Source organism: Sus scrofa, chromosome 12 (assembly GCF_054392235.1).
Source record: "Sus scrofa isolate SSC_HxYL_T2T_F1_AM1 chromosome 12, Sscrofa_HxYL_maternal_Yorkshire_Landrace_v2.0, whole genome shotgun sequence".
In the NCBI taxonomy this organism is placed as follows: domain Eukaryota; kingdom Metazoa; phylum Chordata; class Mammalia; order Artiodactyla; family Suidae; genus Sus; species Sus scrofa.
Genome location: NC_139394.1, coordinates 43,054,331 through 43,081,498, shown reverse-complemented (window position 1 = coordinate 43,081,498; position 27,168 = coordinate 43,054,331). Strand labels below are relative to the sequence as shown.

Here is a 27,168-nt window from a genome sequence, read left to right as displayed (position 1 = left end):
CTGTGTTTACTTGGTTGGTTTTCATTCCCTTTTCCCATTTCAACGTTCTCTCCACCTCGGATCTCTTTAACGTGGAGGTGTGTGTTCTTTCTCACCTTCACACTTAGGATCAGTTGTGTGGCCGGGACCCCACTCTCACCGACGAGCTCCTGAACATCCTCACTGAGCTGACTCAGCTCAGCAAGACCACCAACGCGAAAGTGGCCCTCCGCGCACGCCAGGTGAGGACGCGGCTTGGTTCTCTGGAGAGAGGAGTGGTGTCGATAGACTGGCGGTCCTGCACACAGGGAGCCCTTCCTCCGTCACCTTCCATAGGTCATGCAGTTCTCAGTGTATGTTCCTTTGCCCTCAGAACAAACGTTCTCATGTGGTTATCTGTTTTTTTAAAGAGAAAAGAAAGGATAAAGGATAAACGCCAAATTTCTGTGAAATAAATAGGAGCCCTCTCCTGGTTACAAAATTCGTGTTATCATTTCCTACCCTTCCTGGTAAACCAGGGCCATGTGGAGGAAAGGAAGCTGAGGGAAGGCAATAGGTTTAACATTTCCTACTTCCCAAAGGGGCTTTAGAAGCAGGTGGAAACTTTTAAGCATACAGGAAAAAAAATGAAGTGTGGAAAGCACAAAGATAATGAAATGAATCTTAGGTGCTAGCAGTCAGCCCAACTCCAGAGCAGTCCAGTCAGTTTCGCCCTGTGGTCTTCATTTCCATTCCAAAAGGGTTCAGCAGGGAAGCCAAGGCTTGGTGCTCCCTTTGTGCTCCAGCGTCAGGGCACAAGGAAGCAGCATTTGAAGCTGTTCAGTGACCTTCTGCTTTCTCGACAATTGTATCCATGTCACTGAATTGCGCAAAGTTATTGAACCTCTCAGTGACCTGCTGAGGGTATTCAGGTCCTACCGTGTCCCTGTTTGTGATACCCTCTCTGCCCCTCACATGCACTGGTGTTCCGACCTGACGCCTCCTCCTTGGTACTGAGGACCTGGGGCCATCCGAGCAGCTTTTCCCCGTCTGTCTTTCTACCTCAGAGTTGCAAAAGGCTAGCTCTGCTGCACCCACCTTCCCTGCAGCTGCTCCCTGCCAGACCCGATTCCCAATTAACAGCTAGTCATGCAGTCCTCAGGACTAGCAGCTTTGCAGTGGTAAATCACATGCACTGATGGAACTTGATTGAAGCTGTTTTCTCTCCTTCCCCCCCTTCCCCGCCCATCTCCCATGGGAAATTGCTCACAACGCAAATCATGGTGAGAGTCAACTGAGATGCGGTATTTGGTGGCATTGGCTTTATGTTACAGGCCCTAGAAGTTGTTTTACTTGGTCTCTGTTTTATCTTTGATGCCTGCACTTACAGATTTATATTTATTGCTTTTGTATCAGAGCTGCCTAATAGGAGCCTAGAATAATCACTCCCTCAGGAACTTATGCCTCTTATTTTGCTCTCGCTCTAGGTTCTTATTGCCTCCCATTTGCCATCATATGAGCTTCGCCATAACCAAGTAGAGTCTATCTTCCTATCGGCTATTGACATGTATGGACATCAGTTTTGCATTGAGAACCTGCAGGTACACAGGACAGCCCTTTACTACCACTCTCCACGCTCGTCCCCTTGATTCCCAAGCTGAGTTTAATTAATTAAGCAATCAATCAATCAATTTTGATTTTCTGTGCAATGAAGTTTCCATACCTTGATTTTCTAAAATGATTTATGCTTATGTATTTTTTTTTTCATAAAAACAGTTAGAATTGTGGTTTAGCTTAAAAAGCAAATTGGCCTTCCTTGGCCTACTGCAGTCTTCATCTCTTAGACTTTTATCTAGAAGGTGTTTTCGAACGGAATCAAGCAGTAGCTCTGGTTGATTTCTGATACTTGAATCAGACAGACAAAAACTGTCTACAGACAAAACTACTTAAATAATCATCTATTTTCGTTTTAATGCTTACTGCTATGCTTTATACAGAGCCAGTTTTATAAAGAAATATTGTCTGATTTTACTACTAATTCACAGAACCTTGACTATTATTTTTTAAACAGTATCATTTTGCCAGGAATGACTTTCTATTTTTCTACCTGGAAACAAGGATAATATTATTATATCTAACCAAGGGAATCTTCAGGCTTTCTATCAGATTTCCTCCTGGGGAATCCAGAGAGGGAGGAAGTATGTTTTTGTTTATTTGATTCATTGTTGAAATAGAGGGTTCAAATCTACGGTGGGATATTGAGACAGTATTTTAAGATTTGAGTACAGATATATGTCAAAAAGGATAATGATAGCCATAAACACTTGATTTGGCATATAATTAATGCCCTGTTAATGCATTATTCTAAGAATTTTACATATATTAACTCTTCTAAAGCTCAACAACAGCCCTATGAGGATAGGTATTATTTTGCCATTTTGTAGCTGAGGAAGCGGAGGCAGAGAAGAAGGTAAGTTGATAAATGACATCTATAAACAAATTTCCTAAGTTTCACTAAATGCTTCAAATGCTAAATACTGTCCATTGGAATTGTTCTCTTTTGAATGTAATGGCTTAAGCTTGTCCTTGTACCTTCCAGAAACTCATCTTGTCTGAAACATCTATTTTCGATGTCCTACCAAACTTCTTCTATCACAGCAACCAGGTGGTGAGGATGGCAGCGCTGGAGGTAGGCTTTCACAGTCACGTGACCTTTTTCTTGGTTTCTGGCTAGGTCCTCCTTTTGTAGGCTTGGCTCTTGTTATCAGCCCTTTTTCTCTGGATTCTTGGTTCTCTAGAGTCATCTTTTCCTCTGAAACAAATGTTGAACTTCGGTCTTGCTTTTTTACTCAAGTGTTAACCACCAGTTTCTGGGCTCCAATCACAGGAAAATAGCTGCCAGCATTTTTCAATAGTCTCTACTTTCCAGCTATTTGAGTTCTTCCATTTCCTAGTGATTAGGAGTCCCTGCAACAGGATAAGTGAAAAAATATGTGGCTGATCAGAACAGGACCATTTTGTGATTTAGGCCAAATAAAATGGATTTTAGTCATATTCTGAATTGTCAAATAGTCCTTATAAACTATTTTGGCATGGGATAGAAAGTAATAACATTTAATGAAGTATGTTGTAGGTGCTTTACTTTATTTTTCCCATTTAATCGTACTTCACAAAGTAGATGAGAGACGCTGAGAGGTTAAGTGACTTAATCGAAACTCGTGTGGGTTAGCGGAAGAGTTTGCATTGGAACCTGGGTCAATCTGCCCAAAGACTTTTCTCTTTGCGTTATAGCACACTACCTCATTAAGCCCAAAAATTGCAGGCCCCAAATGCTCCTCTAAAGTTGCCAAGGAGATGTGTTTGGAAGATGAGGAAAAGGGGGAGGTTGGGGAGGATTTTATGTAATGTGACATCACTACAGTCTTTTGCAAGCTCTTTTGGGTTACTTTTTATTCATATTCTGTGGGTGTACTGCACTGTATCCTACTCAGTAAATGCCAAAATTTGAAAATATTTAAGTGTTCTCCAGTGCTTTCATGCCATTTAACGCAAAGACTCCTTATATACCTCCCATGCTGATAGAATCCCACATTTTTATGTGTGTGGCAAATCAGCTATGAAGTGGGTGAGGTTGGACAGTTTTTCCTGAGATGCAGCCCGTTGCTGTTTCTTTAACCTTGAGTCAGGTTAGTAATTTGAGATATTGTATACCAGATTATGCCTTTCTTATTTTGCCTGTGGTTTGGGGGATATAAACAATGTAAAATTGATTTGGGGCAGTGGGAAAACAAAACAGAGGTACAAGATAGTAAAAGTTAGATTAGAGGTTCCCATTGTAGCTCAGCAGGTTAAGAATCTGAGCTAGTATCCATAGGAGATGCGGGTTGGATCCCTGGCCTTGCTCAGTGGGATAAGGATCTGGCCACAAGCTGTGGTGTAGGTCACAGGTACAGCTTAGATCTGGTGTGGCTGTGGCACAGGCCGGCAACTGCAGCTCCTTTTGGACCCCTAGCCTGGGAACTTTATGTGCCGTAGGTGTGGCCCTAAAAAGAAAAAATAAATTAAAAGAGAGATAGAGAGAGAGAGAAACTGTACTTCAGTTGTTTCTGTCTTCTATCTTCACTCCTCAGGTGGCCCAGAATCAGCCCCTCTCATTTTTCTTGCTGTTTGCTTTTATTTTCTGTTGAAATGATCATGCTTAGTAAGTTAATAGTCATAGAATTCTACATGCTGTCTTTGCTAATGGTCCAGTCTTCTCTGGAGTTTAGGTTAGTGTGAAAGGTTTATAGCACACCTGGAGGTGTCCAGCAGAGAGACCAGCTAGTTTTGTTTCCATTTGTAGTCAGGGGCATGGTTTTAAGACTACATCTGTATTAATTAAAGCCAGGTATCACTTCTGTCACCACAGACCACCACCTTCTGCATCAGATACCTCTTTTCAGGACAGTCTTTTTCCTGGGCTAACTATCTCTTGGTTTCTGTTTTTAAAGTGTATTTAACTGAGGATTACTTTCTAACCAGGTGTATGTGCGAAGGGCTTATATTGCTTATGAACTTAACAGTGTACAACACCGCCAGCTTAAGGACAACACTTGTGTGGTGGAATTCCAGTTCATGCTGCCCACATCTCATCCAAACAGGTGAGTCTGAGCTGGTATGTGCGCCTGGGCCAACCACAGCCCTGTCGGGAGAGTTAAGGGGGCATAATGTGTTCAACCAGTCGATGAGGGGCTTGTAGCTAGAAATGCGGAGCAGACAATGAACACATTTAAAACATGAGAGGAGAGACTTCAGTGTCTGCTTTTAAAAAATTTTTTTTGGTCTTTGACCTAGCGAGATAAAGTGTGGTCTGGCTAAGACAGGAGTTTAGGATTACTCCATTCATTTTTGCTTATATTCTGTCACTGAAGAACCATGGTTCTTTCCTCTCTTTTTTAAGTTAGAATTTGCTAGCATTTTACTTGCTAGAACTTTGCCAGAAAATCTTTTTTTTTTTTTTTTTAATTTTTTTTTTTTAAGCAGTTTAAGTCAACAGAAGGTAAAAATATTTTGGGTGGAATGCTTTTCTGTTTGTTTGCTGTGGGTTAAGGTTATACCTGAGCCAGCTTCATTATCTCCCTAAAAGCAGATCTGTGAGTTTAGCAGTTGAGACTCAGTTTTTAAAAATCATACTTCAGAAAGCAAACTTAACATTCAGGTAAATTACTTAATTAAGCCATGCTAAGTCGGTTAATTTCTCCTTCCAAAGCCCTTTAAAAAATAAAATGTGTGTATGTAAATTTGCTTCCAATTCCAACAAGGATACCAAAAGTATTGCTGTGGTTTTTCAGGTGAAAATACTTTATTTTGTAATCTCATCTATTTTTAAAGTATTCCAAGGCAGTGAGAACCTAGGAATTTCACCCCCACACATGTGCATCTCCTCCGGTATTTTTATTCTTTTCAGTAATACCACAGGAAATATAAATAACCACAGCCAATCTTAAGCTGCCCCCCTCCCTTCCTTCTTTATGGCCTTTGGTTCTTCACTTTGTATTACAAAGTACCGTGTCTTCGGGGATCCTTAGTTATAGACAGCAGAAATGGTTTTGTTCTGAATTGCCACTTCACCCAAAGCAATAGAAACTCTTCCCAGAGACAAAGAAGTGTGTGCTGAGACTTTCGGCCACTGGATGCCACTGTTGATCCAGCAGAGGTCAGCAGACAGCGGCGGCCTCTTCAGAAAAAGTACTTCTCTTCTTTGTCTCAGAAGGACCTTTTCACTCCTCTACCTCGAAAATACCTTATGGCTGGCAGAGAAAAGCATATATCCTTGATTTAGCAAGCATCTCTCGGTACATTTCTGCCCCCCTGGATTTCAGAATCTCATTTTCTAGAAACGAATGGTTGTCCTTCAGCGAGCGGCAAGGTGCTCATGGCACACATGGGCTCAGCACTCGGGCTTCTTTCTTTTCCCGCATTCCTTGAATCATTGTTGAGAACTACATGCTATACGTACTGCTCTTTGTAATTCTCAGGACAGTCTCCTTTCCTTCCTGCTTTCCACTACCTCTTCCCTCTGGGCAGTGATTTGTAGTCTGGCTCAGAGCTGCTTCTGATTTCCTTCCCTCCTCATTGTTCCCCTTGTCTTTCTGAATTGCTCTCCTTGTCCCACTTTTTTTTAATTTGAGGATATGTGTCCAGTTTGGTGAGGGAAAGTCGACTGGAAAATGAGAGAAATGCTTCTTCACTGTTTGTTAAGAAATCGTATTCACCTTTCCACCTCAAGGCTGTGAATCTTGGTTATTCCTGATATGGTTTCAAAACTTGTATACCTGTCCTTCTCAACATCTGAGGTGCACACGTATAAAGACCAGTCCTGAATAGAACCATAATCTTTTCATCTTTCTAAATTCTTCTTTGGTTGTGTGTATATGGAATTATAAACCATTGGGTGATTATTATTATCATTATCATTATTATCGGTGTGGATGGAAAGGTGAAGACAGAGCAAATAAAGGAAGAAAGATAAAATAATCTTTGCGAAAACCAAAAAATGTTAAATTTGTTAACATTGTTAAATGTTACGATTGCTTTTTCTTTTCTTTTTTTCCTGGCTGAGCCTGTAGCATCCAGGGATCGAACCGATACCATGGCAGTGACAACACCAGATCCTTGATCACTCTGCCACCAGGGAACTCCTAAAATTGCTTTAATGTTGGAGTTCCTATTGTGGCGCAGCGGAAACGAATCCGACTAGGAACCATGAGATTGAGGGCTCAATCCCTGGCCTCGCTCAGTGGGTAACGGATCCATCATTGCCGTGAGCTGTGGTGTAGGTCGCAGACATGGCTTGGATGTGGCGTTGCTGTGGCTGTGATGTAGGCTGGCAGCTGTAGCTCCGATTAGAACCCCTAACCTGGGAACCTCTATATGCTGCAGGTGCGGCCCTAAAAAAAAATTGCTTTAATGCTTATTCAGATCTAAAGTCCTTTGTTACTTTAGGAATATAAAATGTATTATCAGATTTAATTACAGAATGCTATATTAAATTTTAGTGCAGAGTTTATTTGGTTTTTATAGATTTGCTACTTGAATTTAGTCTAAGATTTTTTTTTTTAACAAATGTTTTTACAGTTTAGAGTTATAACCTTATTCTAACACCAACTGGTGCACTGCACTTCACTTCTGACACCACCTAGAGTTAGATCAGATGCCATAAGTTAAGGGCTCAGTTCTTCCAAAACTGCCCCTATTTCAGATGTGGCCACAAGTGGGCTTCCTAGGCCACCCACACTTCTGACCAACTAGCTACAAATTTGGAGATTCCCATGACCCCCTCAGGTTCAATCATTCACTTAAATAACTTACAGAATTCAGAAAAGCACTATGCTTAGATCACAATTTTATTATAAAAGATACAGAGCAGGACCAGTCAAATGAAGAGATACATTCAGTAAGGTCTGAGTGGGTCTTGAACACAGAGTTTTCTTGTCTTTCCCTTTGGAATCAGGGACTTTATCCTCCCAGCTTAGCAATGTGCTCACCCACTAAGAAGTGCCATTGAACTTCAGTGTCCAGAGTTTTTATCAGGGTTTCATTATGGCATGATTGATTGAATCCTAGTCCACATGAGTAAACTCACTCTCCAGCTCCTTTCCCCTCCCCACAGGTCCCGCTGACCCTCTTTTGCATGGTTGGTCTTTCTAATGAGTAGCCCCTGTCCTGAGTTATTTCATCTCCTTGCATAAATTCAGGTGTGATCCAAGGGGTCATGAATAATGAAGGCACTTCTTTTTTTGAGAAATTTTAAGGATTTAAAATCCCTCTCCCAGGAACCAAGGAAAAGATCTGGTTATTGGATCATAGGCCTGCACCCCTTACAAAAGAATTCTAGAGTATCTGGAATTCCCTGGTGGCCTGATGGGTTAAAGATCCAATGTTGTCACTGCCACAGCCTGGGTTCTTTTCCATTCCTATTGTTTTGAACAAGCAGGAAATAAGCATTATTGTTTCTAATTCTATAGAAATAAGTTACAGGAGACTATCTACCAGTTTTCATTCCACTCTGTCCACTAACCTCTAGATTAATGATTTTCAGAATTATCTGCAATGTATTTAAAAATACATATATTGGTTTCCTGACTCACAAGATTCTGACTGATTCTGAACCAGAGTCCAGGGGACCACTTTTTGAAAAAGCTTTTCTGGTAATTCTGATGAACATCTATAGCTGAGAATCATTGCTACTGTCCAGTAGAAGTATAATGCAAGCCACATGTGTGATTTTAAATGTCTTACTGGCTGTATTTAATAAGAGATAGATAAAATTACTTTTAATAACACTTTTAACCCTTTGTATCCAAAATAGCATTTTAATATATGATAAAAAGTTATTCATGAAATACTTTCCATTCTTATAGTCTCTGAAATTTGGAGTGCATGCTATACTTACAACATGTCTCAGTACAAGGTAGCCATATTTCCAGCACTTCCTAGCACTGTAGACAGCTCAACTGTAGGCCAAAAATGAATTAGTGCAATCACATCCAGTCCTCTTTGTTTTATGTTAATGGTAGTGCCCCTAGGAGAGATTTTGTTTTTTGCAAGTTGTCATGTTACTTATTCTTAATGGTTACAGAAATTGTCCACACCTGATATTGTAGATGCACCACAATATTTTATGCATGCTCTAAAAATTATCCAGTAAGAATGAAGAACAGGCTTGCAAATATACGTGTTTTACTTACCCAATGCAAAACAGAATTTTATATTTTCCCAATTGGGGGTGACCAACCAAAAATTCTTGGGGAAGAAAACACATACACTCTTTAACCAGTTTGTGTTGTTTTTCTTCCCTGGTACATGGTCTTCCCATTCCTAGCCAGACATTCATTCGAAGTAAACTAAACTTGTCCAGCAAGTCCTTAGTATCTTTTGCTTTGATAATAGAGCTTAGAGACTACAGTCTCTGTTACTGCAGCTTATTTTTAACTAGTGACTTAGCCTCCCCCCCCCACCATAGGTTGGGATGAAACATGGCTCTCTGTCTGCAAATTGACAACAGCAGGTTTTGTTGTTTTTTTTTCCTCAGGAAAATGCGTTAGGTGCCATTTGAAGACAAGGTCCCATTTGCATGTGTTTTGATTTTTTAGAGAAGTAGGCAAAACACAAACAACTGCCATTCTGAGAAGGGAGAAGACACTCTTTTAATTTTTCTTTTGGCATACTTGGGCCCTTAGCACTTGGTCAACATATTTGGTGCCTTTTTGTTTGGGTTTTTTGTTTAAATTCACTGTGGGACTTTGTATTGCTTGACATTTTAAAAAAGTATTTTTTATTATAGTTGATTTACCATGTTCTATCAATTTGTGCTGTACAACAGAGTGACCCAGCCATATGTATACGTATGCTCTTTTTCTCATATTATCTTCCATCATGTTCCATCACAAGTGACTGGATATAGTTTCCTGTGCTGTACAGCAGAACTTCATTGCTTATCCGCTCCAAATGCAATAGTCTGCATCTTCTAACCCCAAATTCCCAGTCCATCCCACGGCTTGACTTTTTTTTATACTTAAAATTTTTATTTTTATTTCATTGTGGTAAGAACATTTAGCATGAAATCTACCCTCTTAGCAAATTTTTACATGTATAATATATAATTGTCGAATTTAAGTACAAGACTTTCTCAGCATCTTTCTTGCTAAGTAGGCTTCAGCCAAGGTATGTTATCTTCCTCTTGATCCTCTATGCAAGACTTCCAGATTTTTTCTGGAAACTGTAGTTTCAACTTATTTGGCATCCTCATGTCTTACTCACCAGAGGATCCAGATACTAGATCTTCACTAAGGGAAGCTTAGCTTCTGATGTAGATAATGCCCTTTTCTTTGTAAATTTCCCTCACTTGGATAGTATCTGCAGAGAATTTCCTGACTTGAGCACAGTAGAAAACATATATAGACTCCTGTATAGCAATCGTGTGTGTGCTTTTTCTCTTATCTTCTTAGCACTTGAAGACTATGTCTTATTGTATGTGAGATTTTTTTGAGGGGAGGGGATTTTTGCTGCCTCTTTTTAAAGGTGACTTGTAGCCAGTTAGCAATGACTTAGCAATGAGAAATGAGTGGGTTTCTTCAGTCATCTCCTTGGTGCAGGAGTAGTCAGGACAGCTGGTCTGTACTAAGAGAACATTTTATTATCCTTCAGACTTTTAGAACTTAATACTTTTGTCTATGATTCCATCAGGCCAGCTCTTTGGTGAGGTCAAGCAGTATTTTACATGCATTAATCCTGGAGCTCAGACTTATCATTCAGCATTCCTTTTTCTCTGTTTTCGCCCAGTGAGGCCCAAGGTTTAGAGCCTAAGGGGTGTGTTTGTGTGTGTGTGTGTGTGTGTGTGTGTGTGTGTGTGTGTGTGTTTGTGTCATTTTTCTCATTCTGAAACCCTAGGTTTGTCACTCACTGGTGCTGGTGATGGAAAACCTTGTTACTCTAAAACATCATCCTGCATATATTTTTGACAATTCATCAAATCCTTTGACATTCATGATTTTACTTAGCTTTGGACATGTTAACTCAGAATCATCTGGAAACAAATTCTTTAGTCAGCCTATGTATTTGATCTTCTAAAATATAGCTATATTTATACAAACATACGTAAAGTATATTATCCCATAGACTCTGTGGCTGTGCTTATGGCTGTGCATATTATGACAGTCTGGGAATATGAAATTTAGAACTCCAAATGATTTTCATAAGTCATACACATGAGTGAACACAGTTCCTTTTAAAAAATTTTAAATCCGTGATTCAAATAAGCATCAAAATGGATGCAGGAGATGGAAGTATACTTTATTGTTTACTTCTGTACATATATAATGGGTGAGGACCTATTGGTGTTTATTTCCACCTGTTTCTTAGATGGAAATCCATGCTTTAGTTGAGTTGCACTGCACTTTCTCTGCTGTTTGCTCCTTGTGCAATCGGCCTTCCATGTTATAATGTTTTAATTCAAGTACTTTCCTTTTCTCCTGTCTCACATCCAGAAGAGGTCAGCTGTGTTCTCTCCTGATGGCACATGTCTTGGTCATGACTGAGTTTAGGCTGCTTGGCACCTTCATTGTTTAGCTGTCAGTGGGTGGCCTCTGGACCTTCTTTTTGTGAAGAAGGCTATGAGGAGGTTTAGAAATCCAGAGCCTCCTATACAACTAATCAATAGCCCATTGCCATTCTCCAGAATTCGGATAATCTTTGACACCAAGAGATTAAATCCATCTTCGGCTTGTACTGAGACACTCAAAAGTCATCTAACTTGTAGCATGTTTTAGCAAGGGGAAGCGCTTGGTCGTAGTTAGCAGGCCAGAATGAGCTATAAATAAATAAAATCCTACAGTGCTTGCCTCCTTCATTCAGGGTAGTCTGCTGATGAGATGCAAGCATCTGGCAGAGGAGAAGATTCTCAGCAGGTTTAAGTGCTTACCAAAGTGCTTTCCTGTCTCCGTGGCTCAGCTTCTGGTCTCTGCTGTGTTATTTTGGTACTCTAGACTTGGGAGTTTGGAGAGTCGAGTTTAAAACTCTCAATATATCATTAGAGTAGCCCAAGGTCCCTTCTTGTCAAGGAAGACTAGCTGATTCCAAGGGGAAAGAAAAGCAGAATCCAGGGCACTTGTAAATCCCTATAGTTTTGTGCTGTGGGTTTGGAGCTAATTATACAGCAGGCAATAGTAGTGTGATATAGCTCTGTTGGCATACTCGTTTCAAAAAAGAGCAAACAGAGCAAAGAAGGGGCTCCGAAGGGGCTGCAAATGAATGAAGCGATGATTATTTCATTGTGAACGAAAGCTCTGCAGTGGAATCCCGGTGTCTTCACTGCAAGGAGATGTGGTAGGGGAAATGCCAGTGGAAAGACATGGTTCCCGTGTATTTTCCAGCTCTCGATTTGGATTCTCCTGCGGAAACATAGTCACGCAAGGAGACCACCACTGGTCACAGCTAGTCAAATTGCTCTTTCTCCTATGGTACTGCTGTTAGTGACTGCTAGTAGGTTATTCAGCCGACCTCTTCTGATTCTGCTTTGCTGCCTGATTTCAAAGGATTTGCCCTATCCTGGCTCTCAGTCACAGCTTGATGTAACTATTGCTTGTTTGCATGCATTCCCCATCATTTTCATATAGGGTCTTTTTTTTTATTTTCCTTTTTTCAGTTAGAAGGCAAAAGAATCAGGAGCATTTTTATATGATAAAAGATTTATGTAGGGCTAGCTAGAATCAAGCAAAATGAAATTCAGCTGGAAGGGATGGTAAAAGGCTCAGAGAACTTGTTTTTGCCAGAGAAGTCAGTGTTCCTTAAATAAAGAGGGTTCAGCCAGCAGGCAGCAACCCTGACTTTGCATTCATATTGAAGCAGGCTCTCCAGCCATTCCAGGCAGGCAGATCAATAAAATCAGAGGTGACTTAATGCCGAGGCCCTCAGAATTCAGAGGATTTCTCTTGTCCTTCTTTAAATGTAGTCTGTATTGATGTGGAATGCTAGCCTTGGGAGTGAGATGAGAAAAATGCCAGGTTTGGGTTCTGGTTTATGACACCATATTGAGCACTATCCTTGGAAAGCATCCCCTTTGGTTTCTCAGTTCTCACATCTGTAAAATGGAGCTAATCTGCTGGAAGGAAAATGATTCTAATATTTTTTACAACATTGTGAATGAAAATTCATCATAAGTGCTTGGAAGGGCCTAAACAAATACCTCTTCAGTGAATTTATACCCCTTTTATGTATTTGAAAATGCAGTCAATTGCCGTATCAGAGATTGAGCAATTGGGTTATTTTTGCATGATGAGTATGAAGTGAAATGTCGATTTTATTTTATTTTTAGCTATATAAATGGAATATTTGCTTCATATACAATCTCTGCCTTGGTTGTTTATTTTTGTGCAGACCACGGATCTAGGTTTCTAGTGTATCACAGTAGTATGCAGTGTGCCACATTAGTCATTTTCTCAAATTGATCAAATAGCCCCTGTATACAGTAACAGAATATATACATGATCATTATGGACATGGCTAAGTATTTACTAGTAGAGAATTTAACCTTCCTTGTCTGGTCATCTGCCCCACCCTCCCACAGATTCTAATTCTACCAAGAGGATAAGCTTGCCTCTTACGTGACTGATTTGAAGCCAGTCCTTTAAAAACTGGAGATGTTGGGAGTTTTTGTTCTTACCCCATACTGTGTAGATGGTGCAGGATTCCTATAACAAAGCAGCAGGGGGCTCCCTGTGAGAGCTGGAGGATTGCTGATGGAGAAGGGCTGGCTTTTTGTTGGTGCTGTTCTTTTTAGGTCAAGCCCTTTTCTACTGAAACTTGGCCCTCATCCTGTGAAGACTCCCTAAGGGATTAGAGTGTAGCCACAGAAGCAGTGGGACCATTTCATTAGTGTAAGAAATTGGTTAACAGTTGAGAGAGATTATACTGGTTTCCAAATTCCAGAAACCTGGATGGCTCGAGCCTAAGATTGCTTTGATTGTAGGGTTCTTCTCCCTGAACTGAGGTTCATAGTTTGGAGACTGCGCAGGCAGCCCTGTTCTTTAGAATCCTTTAGGGAGAGTTCCCTCGTGGTCTAGTGGTTAGGACTTGGCGCTTTTTGTGCTGCAGCCCGGGTTCAGTTCTTGCTCTGGGAGCTGAGATCCCACATCAAGCTGCTGCATGCTGAGGCAAAACACAAACAATGCACTCTTTAGAATCCTTTACATCTTAAAAGGAAGACTTTCCTATATGCTCATTAGCATTTACTGTTAGTTTTCTGCTTCTGCTCAAGAACCTGTGCATACTTTTTGTTTGTGAATGAGGGCCAAGTGCATTGTAAGGATCTCTTATAAAATGAAACCCATTCCCCTGATGCTCAAAGCTTCCAAACAGCAAAGGTGCAGGTTTTTTGCGCTCAGAGGTTGCTCTTGCTGCCTTATGAATTCACTCTGTTATACAGGTTTGATGCAGAGAGCATTGCTACTCACAAATCACACGAGGTATACAGTTTGTGTGCAGTGATATGTCACAGTCCTTTATTTATATGGCCAGCTCAGTCTATTCTGCTCCTTTCACTGCGGTAGAAAGTGCATCATTTTCCTCCCTCTCTCCTCCTTCCCACATATCATCAGCACCACCCACTATGTTCTGCCCATTAAGTCTTCTGTGTGCCAGAAAACCCCAACAATGATTAAGTGCTGATAAAAGAATGTTAGAAGGTTAAGATATCAACCAATCAACCCCCTTACAGGACTTCTAAATTGTGGGTGGTAAGTATATCTTTTCCCTTTTAGCATTGAAAATAAGAGGTTTTATTTGTTTTTTTTCCAATTGAGGAAATGACTGACGTCAAATTAAAGGGGAAGAAAAACCCCACATTGGTGGCAAAGACCAGAGAGAATGCAGGAGACTTGCTTCGCAGTTTCCACTCTTACCTTAGTCTTTCTTTCACGATTTGAAAACATTCTTTATCAGAAAGTTCTAGGGTTAGCCAAATTTAGGTAAGGTTTTATTTATGGAAGAGCTACAGTCTTTGAACTTATAGCAATTTAAAAAAGCCGTTATTACCCTAAATTCACTTAATTTAAAAAAAATTTTAATTTTTAACAATTTATACCACTCTAGTCATAGAATCATTAATCATCACATTTCCTGCATGATTTTCAGTTCTTTGAAGCTCCTATAGCAGAGAGTACCCTCCTGTCCTACCCCACCCCCACCTCAGCCCAGTCTGTTGAGGGCGAAAGAGAATTCGAAAGGTAACTAGGAACCCATATTCCTGCTTCTTTTCTTTAGAGGAAAGTTTGTACGTTCATCACATGTCTTGGAAAAGCAGTTAAGGTGAGAAGGGCTGTGGAGTAAACTTCTCTGATCCTCCTTATTGCATTTTCAGTAAAATAGGAACCAGTAAGAAGATTCTCTAAGAATCTTGTCAAGACTTATATTTCATGTCGAAGCATAAGATAATATACCATATCATATAGCTTGTTAATTTTCATGAGCCTGTGTTTTATCCTTACTCTGCATTATTTTTTTGTAATAGAGTTATAAAAAAAAAAATCCATGGTAAATGCATTTTTTCATCCACAGCTGCTGTGGGGAGGTAGGTCAGGAGGCATGCCTCTTTGGAGGCACCCGGGGGTTGGAGGGTAATGAGCACTTAATTATGTCTGCTGAATGCCAGAGCTGCCAAACGGGGGCTCCTCACGACTGGTCTGTATCTGCTCTGACAATTCTTTTATTATGGCTCTCACTAACCTATCAGTAACTAACTGTGGTTGTTTAATTACAGAGGGAACATCCCCACGCTAAACAGGTACCGTACATTTAGTTGTTGTTGTTGTTGTTTTTTCCAATTAAAACCACCTTTTTTTCCTGTAACTTAGTGAAATCAGAGAAAAAATAACTACACCTGACAAGATATTATGTTATCTTCTGTTAGGGAGTCCTGAGCTCCCCTTTGGACATTCTCAATTATTCTTTCCGTTTGGAAAACATGTCTTCAGCTTTTCTTCGGCCGTTCAAAAAGCAATTGAAAAGCCTCATATGGAATAGCTCCCATCCAGCTGTATATGATCAGGGAATCATCTGCCTGATTTTCAGCTTTGCTGTAAACATCTTCTTTTCCTAAGTTCTCTGTCTCATTTGGAGCTTGCCGAGGAGAAACTCCTATGGTTACTCCGACGCTGGCAAATTGTTGATAATTTTTTTCAATTTTTAGTTACTCTAATTTGCTTCCTCTGTTAGAGGAATGCAAATGCAGAAATAGCTGATCTCATGTTTTATCAGTTTGTTAGCTGTTTTATAAAGTGTTGAAGAGGTATGATGAATGATTTTGCAAGTCATTTTATTTCAGACTTTTAGTAAGATTAACATTGGAAAAGTGTATATGAAGTTTTGATGTGTGAAGATATTTCCAGACCAATGTAACACAAGTGATACTGTAGTATTTTGAGTTTCTTCTGCTCCTGAGCCAAGCAAGGCAACACAATGCAAGTTTGAGAGGATAGCTGCTCTGATTGGATTCCACAAAATGCTAAAGCCGTGACAAGTTGGTGCTGACCTCTTTGTAGATGACATTGAAATATTTATAGACTTATGTTTATTTTGTCCTACTCCCTTTAAATATTAAGTAATCACAACTGGTTCTAGCTTTTAGAATCTAGTTTGGATGGGGAGAGCAAAGGGAGTGCTTTTGTTTGGTCCTCTCCTCTGCTCTTGGAGAGTGGGCTTGCTTCCTTCCTGCCTGCCTTTAACTGACCTGGCTCAAGAGCATTAGCAGTTGGGAGGGGAGGCGGGTACTGAAATGTGGATATTTCCCATGGGGTTCATTTGAGTGAAAAAGATTTCTAACCCCATGTTTCCCACAAACATAGCCTGTTAGCTTATTCAGAGGGAGTTCCCTTTAAGAGTTACCTGGCTTACCTTTCCTGTCTAATGCCAGGCAGATAGAAAAGATACAATGCCTCACAAACTTGCTCCTTTACTAAATATACTTGGTGATCCTGGAAAAGAGGATGATAGTGTTTCTGAGTTCATAGAACTCTGAATCCCAGTTTCTAGTGAGCACCATGTGTAGGACTTGCTTGACGTGTGTTTCGTTTGTCTGTTTCATTCATGGTATCAATGGTTTCCTCTCCCACTCTGCCTTTCTAGTGCCTGGTCCTATCAGCAGATTAAGTACTTTTTCATAGTCGTCATTCACCAAAGGAATGAAAACCTGAAGTGTCCGTCTCTACAACCTGTGTGAGCGGCACTCCCATTCTGTAAAAAATTCCACTGCCTTTTATCATGACTATTGGCAGTAATTGAGTACAGTGTGTATCCAGATCTCTTCGCCCCCTGAGACGCTGCCAGTGGCGCACTTCAAGGAGAGTTTTGAGCAGCTCCCCAAACCTCAGGTGCCACTGTCTTGCTCCAGATCAGTATGTCAGTACCGTGTCCGGCAAGTCCTGGCGGCATCCTTTAGCCTGGTCCTGCCTGACAGGCTGTCTGGATTGACTGGCCATTCACAGACACGTCACTGTAGTATTTATCAGTCCATACGGCTGAGGTGCGTCAAGGAATATCCAGATTCATTATGTTTTTAGGTTGAACAAGTCAGTTCTCTTTGAGCATCTCCATTTACACCGGTGTGTCACACTTACACATATACCTTGAGACCCATGCTCTGCCCTCTTGTATCTTGCTGGGATTAATTAAGAGTTTTTAATGAAGATATGTTTACTTTGGTATAGAAGTATTTAAATATAAAAAAGGAAATTTTGCAAAACTGTCTCTCTTTCAAAAAGGGAGAAGCTTTAATCCTTATAACTACGCTCCCCATCAGCCCATTAAAGGAAAAAGCAAATACTACAGTAAAGTTCCTTTTATAGACTGACTTGTTTCTTTATGATGAATCATGTTTTTTTTAATAATGATTTACTAAACCATTCCCATGAGTTGTTGTACATGCATATCTCTATCTGTGAATACTCAATCTATACTTAATATATTACAATTCCTAGAGAAAAAAAGTGCCTTGAGTGTTGCCTAGTTACAACTCAGCTTGGCTTGCTTACATCCTTTTAAAAGAGGGAAGGTTTTAGGGAAGGGGAAGATGCAGGATGGTTTTTAACCCCTATGTGCTTGTCATTCATTAGACATGTCATGATGTCATGTATTAAAAACCACCGTGTTTTTCCTGACAGTCTTTAGATTTTTATTTGGCGTAATTTGGGGGATGGTAAAAAAATACTATTTGTGTGGAGGGGAAATTCAATGCAGGGGTTAATGTGAATCTCGCAAGAAAGCCTTATCCATAGTGGGTTAAAAAAAAAAACCAAATCTGCTCTGCACCCTGACCCTACTCAGTTTCCTCCCAACTCCTTCTCCCTATTGTTACTCTCCCAGTCCTTGCTCCTACCCTCCTTGTCTAATGCACTTGATTGAATTACCATTTAGAATGTCCTTCTCCTCCAACCTCAACCACTATGGCATGACTCATGTAGCCAGTGTCAGCGACGTGCTGTTGGACAACGCATTCACTCCACCGTGTCAGCGGATGGGCGGAATGGTCTCTTTCCGGACTTTTGAAGATTTTGTCAGGTGAGGCACCGTGGAGCTGCATCTCTACAAGGGGAGGCTTGGGCATCTCAGATTTCTGCCAAATGAATAGAGGTCCCCAGATTAGCCATGAGGCAGTTAAGGAGATGCAGCCCTGGCTGTATACGCCCTCGGAGAGGTCTCTGTCCTGGCCTTTCCACCTCTTGTGCACACTCGACAAGCCTCCACTTGTTATATGAGCCTGGTCAGAAAAAAAAGAAACAAACAAAAACCATCTTTTCCTTAGTAGCTAACAGAAGAAGCTGTCTGCTCTGTGATGAGTGAAATGTCAGGAGAAATTAAACACAACACTAGAGTGAGCCCCACCAGAGACGATACATCTTTTGATTAAATGCATTCAGCATCTCTCTGTTGATGTATACTGATGCATTACCCTAGGGGGAGGGGTAATTACATTGGTCTGTCACCGCTCTCATCCCAGGCTCTTTCTGTGACTTTAAGACCGATGATGACAGCAGTGCTCATATCTTACATACAGAAACAAAACAAAACAAAATAAAAAAGCTTCAGATCATTCTTCTTTAAAAAGAAAAAATATATATGGTTTATTAAAGTTTAAACAATCCATCCTCCTAATTTCTGCCACTTGGTGAAATTTTGCATGTCACCTCTAGCCACTGGTGATTCTATTCAGCTCGCCATGGGGCACACAGGGCAGGGTAGACTATTTTCTTAGACAGAGCTGGCAATGGCAGCGTTCATTTCCTGTCACTTGGGTTTTCATGGTGGGCATTTCTCTGGTATTTTTCAGGATCTTTGATGAAGTGATGGGCTGCTTCTGTGATTCCCCACCCCAAAGCCCCACATTCCCCGAGGCAGGTCACACGTCTCTGTACGACGAAGACAAGGTATAGTGTCCCCTTGGGGAGATGGCTTTGCTTCTTTTGATACAGGGCTTTATACTCCCTTTCTGATTGTGGAACATTGCAGGGAAGAATTCGTCTTTTTACCCTGCTTTATATTACTTAATTTTATATGTCTCCTCAAAGTATTTTTGGAAAAGGTGGAATATAAATTCTAACCTGAAAGTAAAAACAGCTGTATTAATCATGGAATCTGTGCTGTAGAATGAGCTTGGTATATCCATTACAGCTGCCTCTGCCTCTCTGAATGTAGTTTGAAAGACTTGAGCTTCTGTTGCTTTAATCCTTACTCAGTGACGGCTTGCATATTTGCAGAGTGGCTCTGTCATAGTCTTCAGGGAATGGTGGACTTCAAATAGCAGGAAAAAATAGACATGTTTAAAACTTTGTCCTTTTATTAAATCCCTCCTTTCCCTTTTCATTTCTCAGTTAACAAAGCATCCCATTTTTTTCCCACCAGGTTATTTTGTCAGGTGGTTGGATACTTCCTGTTTGATAAAATTGTTAGGAAATACACTGTGTGAGAATACGTTCAGATGGCTTCTTTTACTCCTTTTTCTTTACCTTCTGTGAAGGGGTGTTGCAAATAGTTTCATTCCCATTTTATTGGCGGAAAAAGTTGAGACACAGTGCTCTTCAAGTTCACATCAGGTCAAGATGTGAGGCCACCTCTAGCTAATACCTTTGCTGCTTTATCTTTTAAAGTTAATGTCTTTATTTAGTCCCCACTGTGGGTCTTGGGCAGTGGTTTCAATTTGCTTATTCATACTAGTGGGCAAACCAGTGTTCTGTGGGGCACACGTCTTTTTAGGTATCCTACCAAGTACTCTAACTTCTCTCTGCCTCTGACTTAGCCAGCCTCCTAATCTCCTTGTCGTGTGGTCTTGGGTTACAGGTCCCCAGGGATGAACCAATTCACATTCTGAATGTGGCTATCAAAACTGACTGTGACATTGAGGACGACAGGCTGGCAGCTATGTTCCGAGAGTTTACCCAGCAAAATGTAAGTCCTCAATTGGGTGGAAACTGGTGATGGTCCCTCTCCTGCTGGCTGTGTATCACCTCCCTCCTTTTATCAATTGCCACTTAGAAGGCCTATCACTAATAATGGCTATGTCTTTTGCATAGTTCTGCCTATGAGGGAAAATTCCAAAATGATTTAATGGAATAAATACCTATCTTTTTTTTTTTTTTTAACCATGTAAGGCTATTTATTTATTAATTTATTTTTAAGTTTTATTGAGGTATAGTTAATTTACAAGGCTGTGATAATTTTTGCTGTACAACAAAGTGACCCGTCATACATATACACATATCCGTTCTCTCTCAGATTCTTTTCCCACATAGATGATCCCAGACACAGAATACCGGGTAGAGTTCTCTGTGCTGTATAGCAGGTCTCCATTGGCCAATCGTTCCATATACCTCAATGTGCATATGCCAGTCCCAAACCCCTAGTCCATCCCTCCGATCCGCTCCCCTCCCAAAAAAAGTGCCTGCGTCAAGAAATATGGACCTCATATATTTTAGCAGGAAGAGAAGTTGTGTTCCTAAATCTTTTCCAGAGCTCCAGTCTTGAGCTCCCAGTCACCTGTTGAATTTCCTCCGGTGGCTTAACTCCACATGTTAAGCCCCAGACTGCCCTCAGGCCCCTTCTTTGTCCTTCCCTCCCAGCCCTGAAAGTATCCACCCATCCTCCTTTCAGTTTCATGTCACTTGGATATCTTGCGTTGACACCAAACTCCATAGTTTAAACCTAAATCCCTATCATTTACCTCACCTCTTCTGATTCCTCCCATTCTCCTCCTAAAACTAAACAAAAACAAAAAAAAACCCAGGTAACCAAACCCTTTGTCCCCAGTCATTCAGAAATCATTGGCTTCTTCCTTCGCTTTGCTCTTCCGTTATCCTATCCCTCCTTCCCCCTTCTTTTGGTTTTTTAATTCCCACTACCACCTCGCTAGTTTAGACCCTTCCTCACCTTCACACCTGAGACCCTGCAACAGGTTTACTTGTGTGTGATCTCCCTTTCCCTCCAGGTAGTTTCCGTTCTGCTGACTACCGAACAGTTAAATGTCCACAAATGCTCCCTTGCCAAGTTATTCTCCCCCTCAGCAGAGATTCCCTAAGCTCAGGATCCCTCCTTGCTTGACAGTCAGTATCAGCCTGTTAATGAAGGCTAACAATCTAGCCTTTGCTGTTCCATGAAGAGACTTACGTCTTTGTCTCATCTGCCTTGTGTGCTTGATCTCTTCCACTGCTCCTCACCCGGAATCTTTTCCTCTTTCTTTCCTTCTTCTCTGCCTCCCTCCCTCTCTTCCTTCCTCCTTTGTTTCTAAATCCTCCTTGTTTTAAGAACTATCGCAGTTCTCTTGTGGTATAGCAGGTTAAGGATCTGGTGTTGTCACCACAGTGGTGCAGGTTCAATCCCTGCCCCAGGAATTTGTACATGTCTCAGGTGCAGCAAAAAAAAAAAAAAAAAAAACTGCCTCAAATTTTCCCTCTTTCATGAGGACCTCTCCAACTTGCCCTAACTAAAATGTATTTCCCTTGAATTTCTAATTGGTCAGCAGAACTTTATTAGCAATGATAATATCATGTATAGAGACCTTCTGTGTAAGTTTTTTTTTTTTTTTTATTTGCACCTTACCACAATTCCATGGGTTTAGATCAGTCAGGAATTATTCCACTTGTCCAGGTGAAGAAAAGCTCAAGCTCAGAGAGATTAAGGCCCCTTAATCACCACCTTGTAAGATGATAGAGCAAAAACCCGAATTTAAGGCTTTGATGCCAGTTCTAGGGGCACAGATCTAGGTGCTTTAGTGAATAGTCTATCTAGGGCAACTGGTTAGGCATGTTCAAAATGATAATCTGCAGTTACATTTCATTGTGATACATGATAGATGTCAAAGTACCCTCCTCAGTTGCTCTTAATGGCAAGACCTATGTGTATTCTTTGAATGGAAAGCACCTAGCCCATAATGTCATAAAGAACTCAGTAGATTTTAAAATTTTTAATTCAGCAGTATAAACAATTAGTTCCATAGGCATTGACATCGTACAATGCTGATGGTGTATACCCAGGCAAAGATGGTAATTTTAGGAGTCGTGGCTCAGCGAAACAAAGCTGACTAATACTCATGAGGCTGTGGGTTTGATCCCTGGCTCAGTGGGTAAAGGATTTGGTGTTGCAATAAGCTGTGGTGTACATAGCAGACGTGGTTCGGATCCCGAGTTGCTGTGACTGTGGCTGGCAGCTGCAGCTCTGATTTGACCCTAGCCTGGGAACTCATATATGCCATGGGTATGGCCCTAAAAGACACACACCAAAGAAGATGGTAATTTTGTGCTTAATGTGTGTTTTAGCATTTTTCCCATGATGCTTTCCTAACATGTGAACTGACCGTGGGACTGTAGTGAGGAAAGGTACTTCTAGAAAAGTGAAAGTAGGGGTCATGCCTGAGAATTTTTCTTTAGAAGAGAAATTTACCTTCCTTCTTGCCCTTGACTGGTGCGTGACCACACAAAATTAACCTGAGACCAGTGACCAAGGTGACCTTGCATGGAAGAGTCCTAATGTCACACACAGCTGCTCATGCTGTTGCTTGATGGAGTTATCTCTGACACTTCTTCCCAGGTTTTGAGACACGCATTGCTCATATTTGTTTTGACCTCAACTTGAGGCTTTTTATTACCCTCAGATCTAAGTGTTATATAGTATCGCATAGATTTAAAGAGGCAGTGTTGGAGTTCCCATCGTGGCTCAGTGGTTAACGAACCTGACTAGTAACCATGAGGGTTCGGGTTCGATCTCTGGCCTCGCTCAGTGGGTTAAAGAGCTCGAGTTGCTGTGGCTCTGGCGTATACTGGCAGCTACAGCTCCGATTCGACCCCTAGCCTAGGAACCTCCATGTGCCGCAGAGCAGCCCTAAAAAGACAAAAAAATAAAAATAAAAAATAAAGAAGCAGTGTCTTCATTTTCACTGTTTATATTTGTAACATTCATTGATAAGAAGTTACCCTTTTCCTTTACTGGACTTGTAAACTGAGGCACAGAGAAATCCAGAGCCTTTGCCTTTGGCTTCTCAGTAGGGGAAGGGTGGGCTATGCTGACATTCCAAGCCTGGAGAAGCTATTCACTGCATCAGGTACTGGGCTGATCTAAGAATATTAGGCATTTTCAACTACTTGTTTTGAAAAAAATATGAAAAGGAAGGAAAAGCAATTTTAAAAGCTGAAGTGATAACTAGTTTTGTTTTTCACTTCATGATCATGCTCCTAGCAGTTTAGAAAAAGTTTTTTTTTTTTTTTTTAAAGCACACATTAAACTATCAAATAGGTTGATCCAAATTGTCCAAATAATCTAGTCCCAGCATGTCTTTTTTTCTCTCATAGAAATTAGGATCATATATTTGTAAATGACTTGTGGAGGAGATTGAAGCAGTCAGTGTAAATGGAGTTTCTCCAGGTGCTGACGCCTAATCGCTGGGTAATAGCTGTGGACTTGCTGTGAGACCCGCATTATTACAATGTAATCAGAATCCTGTTGCTCTGCTGTTATTGTCAGCCACTTGTGGAATTTTTAAAGCAATAACAATTTTGATTTTAAATCATGGCATTATTAAAGTTATTTTCTTCCCTTGCCGGAACATAGCTATTGGTGCTTGTCTTTGAAGGACTTGGCTGTAGTGGAATTCTTTGTTGGTGTCAGAAGAAATGTTTCTGTTCCTTGTCACACAGAGAGAAACAGAGTCCCACCACTGCCACACCCCATCTCTTTCATCCTTCCTCCCTCCCTCCCCTCCTTCCTTTCTTTTCTTATTTTAGTGTCAGTACCTGGTTATTTACTCTAGTGGGTATGATGTCGGTACCAATCATTTTCAAATGTAGTTAAACCAAAAATTTATTTATAATTGACCTGGGAATATTTTATTAGGAAGTTAATTTTTCCAATTATCTTTTGCTTATGCTGTTAATTAATTTTGTTACTAAGCATTGCCATAGTGAAAATGGAAAAATAAGAGGAAATGGCCCAGGGATGTGCTTGTTTATAAAGGGAAGTCCTTTTGATTTTTAAAATATGCAAGAAAGTGAAGAATTGGCTTATGAATATATCTCTTGGTTAAAGTTAAGCAAAGAATGTGATCAAGTTAAAGTCTGGATGTAGGTCGTGAAGGTCCATCTCTTTTTTTCTATTGTGTTCTTCATGTATTTTTCCCAGCCATTCGATAACTGGGATTGCTTTCTTCCTTACTGCCATGTAGCCCCCCTTAGAGACCTTTAAGAGCATATCTTTTACTTAGTTCATTAATCTGTTTCTTTGTCTCTGCCTTTTGAGATGAGTGAGCAGTACAGGATAGAGAAAGGCTTAGATTCAAAGGCCCAAGACTTATGTGAGTGGCTGTCTTGAAACTGCTGGTCTCCATTGACTACTACTTCTTCTTTTTTTTAAATTTTCTAGGGCCGCACCTGCAGCATGTGGAGGTTTCCAGGCTAGGGGTCAAATTGGAGCTGTAGCCGCCAGCCTACACCAGAGCCACAGCAACTCGGTCTGTGACCTTCACCACAGCTCACGGCAACGCCAGATCCTTAACCCACTGAGCAAGGCCAGGGATTGAACTCACAACCTCCTAGCCAGATTCGTTAACCACTGCGCCACGACGGGAACTCCCGATGTCTATAATTTAAATACTGGTTTAGGAATTGAATTTTCTGGGTTTTTTTGAAATTTCTTCTTCCTCTACCTGATTGAAATGATTTCATGTAGCTTCTGTATCATACTGATTTTCACATTTAAATACATTCCCATCAGTGGGATTGCTATAAGCAGAAATTGTGTTAAGGTCTACCTTGATATCTGTCAGTCCTTAGAGAATTTAGGTGACTTCATATGACCCTTTCTCTTTCAGTTTTGTCTAGATCAATGTATGAATCCTATTCTATAAGACTCATTCCCAGGAGCCAGGTTGAGGTTTGTTTATTTGCAAGTTTGAAGGCACTGAGTCAAGATATAGATATCCAGATTCTTCGCCCAATCACAGCCTTCTCAGTACTGAATCGGCTGAAATTTAGGATGAATGGAGATCTCATCTGTGTTCTATTTTTGCATCTTTATTTGCAGAAAGCTACGCTGGTTGAGCATGGGATCCGGCGCCTTACTTTCCTGGTTGCACAAAAGGTATTGGCATGTGAATTGTGTACCTCCTTAATAGTTCCTATGCTTCTGCTTGGACTTTAACAAGTGAAAAATGGAATTATTTGCTTACTTGTAGAATTTTACCATTTTACTATAAATTTAATCAAGAAAAGTAGTTTAACTCATCACCTTTTACTCAATTTGTTTCTAATTTTATTACTAATTTTCCACTTCTGTCTTTCCTTCCTTTCTGTCTTTTATTTGAAAGGATTTCAGAAAACAGGTCAACTATGAAGTGGATCAGAGATTTCATGTAAGTATAAGGAACAATGATGGAAGATTACTTACTATTCTTTTAGCTACTGATTATTTTGGGTCATTTAGCTACTCATTATTTAGAAGGGCTGGACTAACGTTTGGCTCCTCTACTTGGAGAAAGTGTTGTAATGAATATTCAGTTCTTCTCTAGACTGTTCAAACTAAAGTTTGTTTTTTTTTTTTTTACCCTTTTTTACCCTGTAATGAATTCTCAGTATATCTCTGAGAAATAGTTAAGAATGAGCATATGCATTTATCCAGATGAATAAGGTAAAAGCAGGCGCTAAGTAGTAATTTTTTCTGTGCACACAGTGAATCAATAATCAAGGACTGCCAATTGTACTTGGGGTCTTGGCTTCTACCAAAGATAGACTCATGTTCTATTATTGAGAATTCTCAATTCTGAAGAACAGTCATTTATTATTTAAAATGCCTTAACAGAGCCCAAGTTGGTGTTTTTGTCTTTATGTTAATTCTAGGAGGAGGAAATAAATAAAAATTAAGTATTACGTTGCTTATTCTCCCATTTAACTGAAATTAACTATTAATATTTATGGGATTGAAAATTTTATTGAAAAACTTTCAGAAAGAGAATGAAGTCAATTGTCTGGTGTCTGAATGGTGGTTATAGACATGTGTGATCATGCCCAGTGTGGGGGTTGCACCAGAGCAGTAAGGCCAAAAATTCACTTTGCAGTCAGGATGTCATTCTCTAAAACAGCTGGAGTCAAAATATTTTCTTTAAAAATTGATCCTAATATGATGAAGTAAGATTCCAAAGGACATTAAGAGGTCTGAGCTTTTCTGATGAGCATGTTTTATTTTGTTTCATTTTAGCAATTAAGGTAATTAAGTCAGTTTTCAAGCCCTGGTCACTTGTGCTTCTGAAGAGAATGTTTGGGATTCTGGAAAGGACTTCCGAAACTCAAGGATCTGCATGATTGTGTTTATTGCCCTTTTGTTTATTAGGTCTCTAGCACTTGACATTTTGCTTTCCTTCTCATAGTTCACCTTGTTGGTCTAGTCTATAGAGAAACAAAAGAGCTTAGCCTGCAGCCTCTTTAGCTAGGATTTTCTGAAATGCTTTAGGAAATGTTGTGGGCCGCACAACTCCCCTCTGTTATTGATGTCAGGAAATCAAGCAGAGTGCAGATATATATCAATCAATAACTGTAGATAGGAGACTGGAGGCAGTGGAGAAGTATGAGGAGCTTAAAGAGAACCCTGGGGCTTTAGGAAGAAAAATCAGGAGCTTAGAGAATAAAATTGATACTTGGGGGTAGAGTATGGGAGCCCATGAATAAATACTAGGGCTGGAAGTTGCTGATCAGAACTCGGGTAGAGACGTTTCAGAGCCAGGGCCCTGTATTTGGGGAGAGTATTGGGCTAGGTTCTTAAGTGTTAATGTGATTTTTCTTTTCTCAATGACTTTGGAATCATATATTATTCTGGGGAGTAGTACTGAATTTGTAAAATTGTTTTCCTTTTTCCTGGTAGTTCAGACAGAGTCTTTATGTCTATAGCACACTAACTAGTTTTCTATAATAAGCATTCTATGATAAATTAAAACTCTCTACTAAAATTTTTAAAAAGCCAAAGCAATTAATTAATTTTCACAGACATTGGGTTTTTGTTTGGTTTTTGTTTTTGGTACTTTCTTGTCTGAATCTATATCCTGTTCTAGAATGTGTCTACAGCTTTAAAAGATTTTTTCCTTCCTGCTCTCCTAATATTTCTGGATTTAGGTTGAAGAGGGACATGTATAAGCAAAATCTGCTAGGAAGT

General features: G+C 40.3%; 1 protein-coding gene across 41 annotated transcripts in view; it reads left to right on the top strand.

Moving 5' to 3' along the window:
* Positions 1–27,168, top strand: part of ACACA (acetyl-CoA carboxylase alpha) — a 293,326-nt gene that overhangs the window by 158,453 nt on the left and 107,705 nt on the right. For 27 of the 41 annotated variants that reach the window (XR_014820333.1, XR_014820332.1, XR_014820339.1 and 24 more), the window contains 10 exon segments: positions 108–221; positions 1,446–1,559; positions 2,558–2,647; positions 4,480–4,598; positions 15,254–15,277; positions 17,905–18,048; positions 18,818–18,914; positions 19,825–19,932; positions 25,051–25,107; positions 25,334–25,378. Coding sequence is in view for 34 of the 41 variants with exons in the window: in XM_021066236.2 (XP_020921895.1) it covers positions 108–221; positions 1,446–1,559; positions 2,558–2,647; positions 4,480–4,598; positions 15,254–15,277; positions 17,905–18,048; positions 18,818–18,914; positions 19,825–19,932; positions 25,051–25,107; positions 25,334–25,378 (912 nt within the window). In the remaining 7 variants the exon portion in view is untranslated. 41 annotated transcript variants of the gene reach the window in all.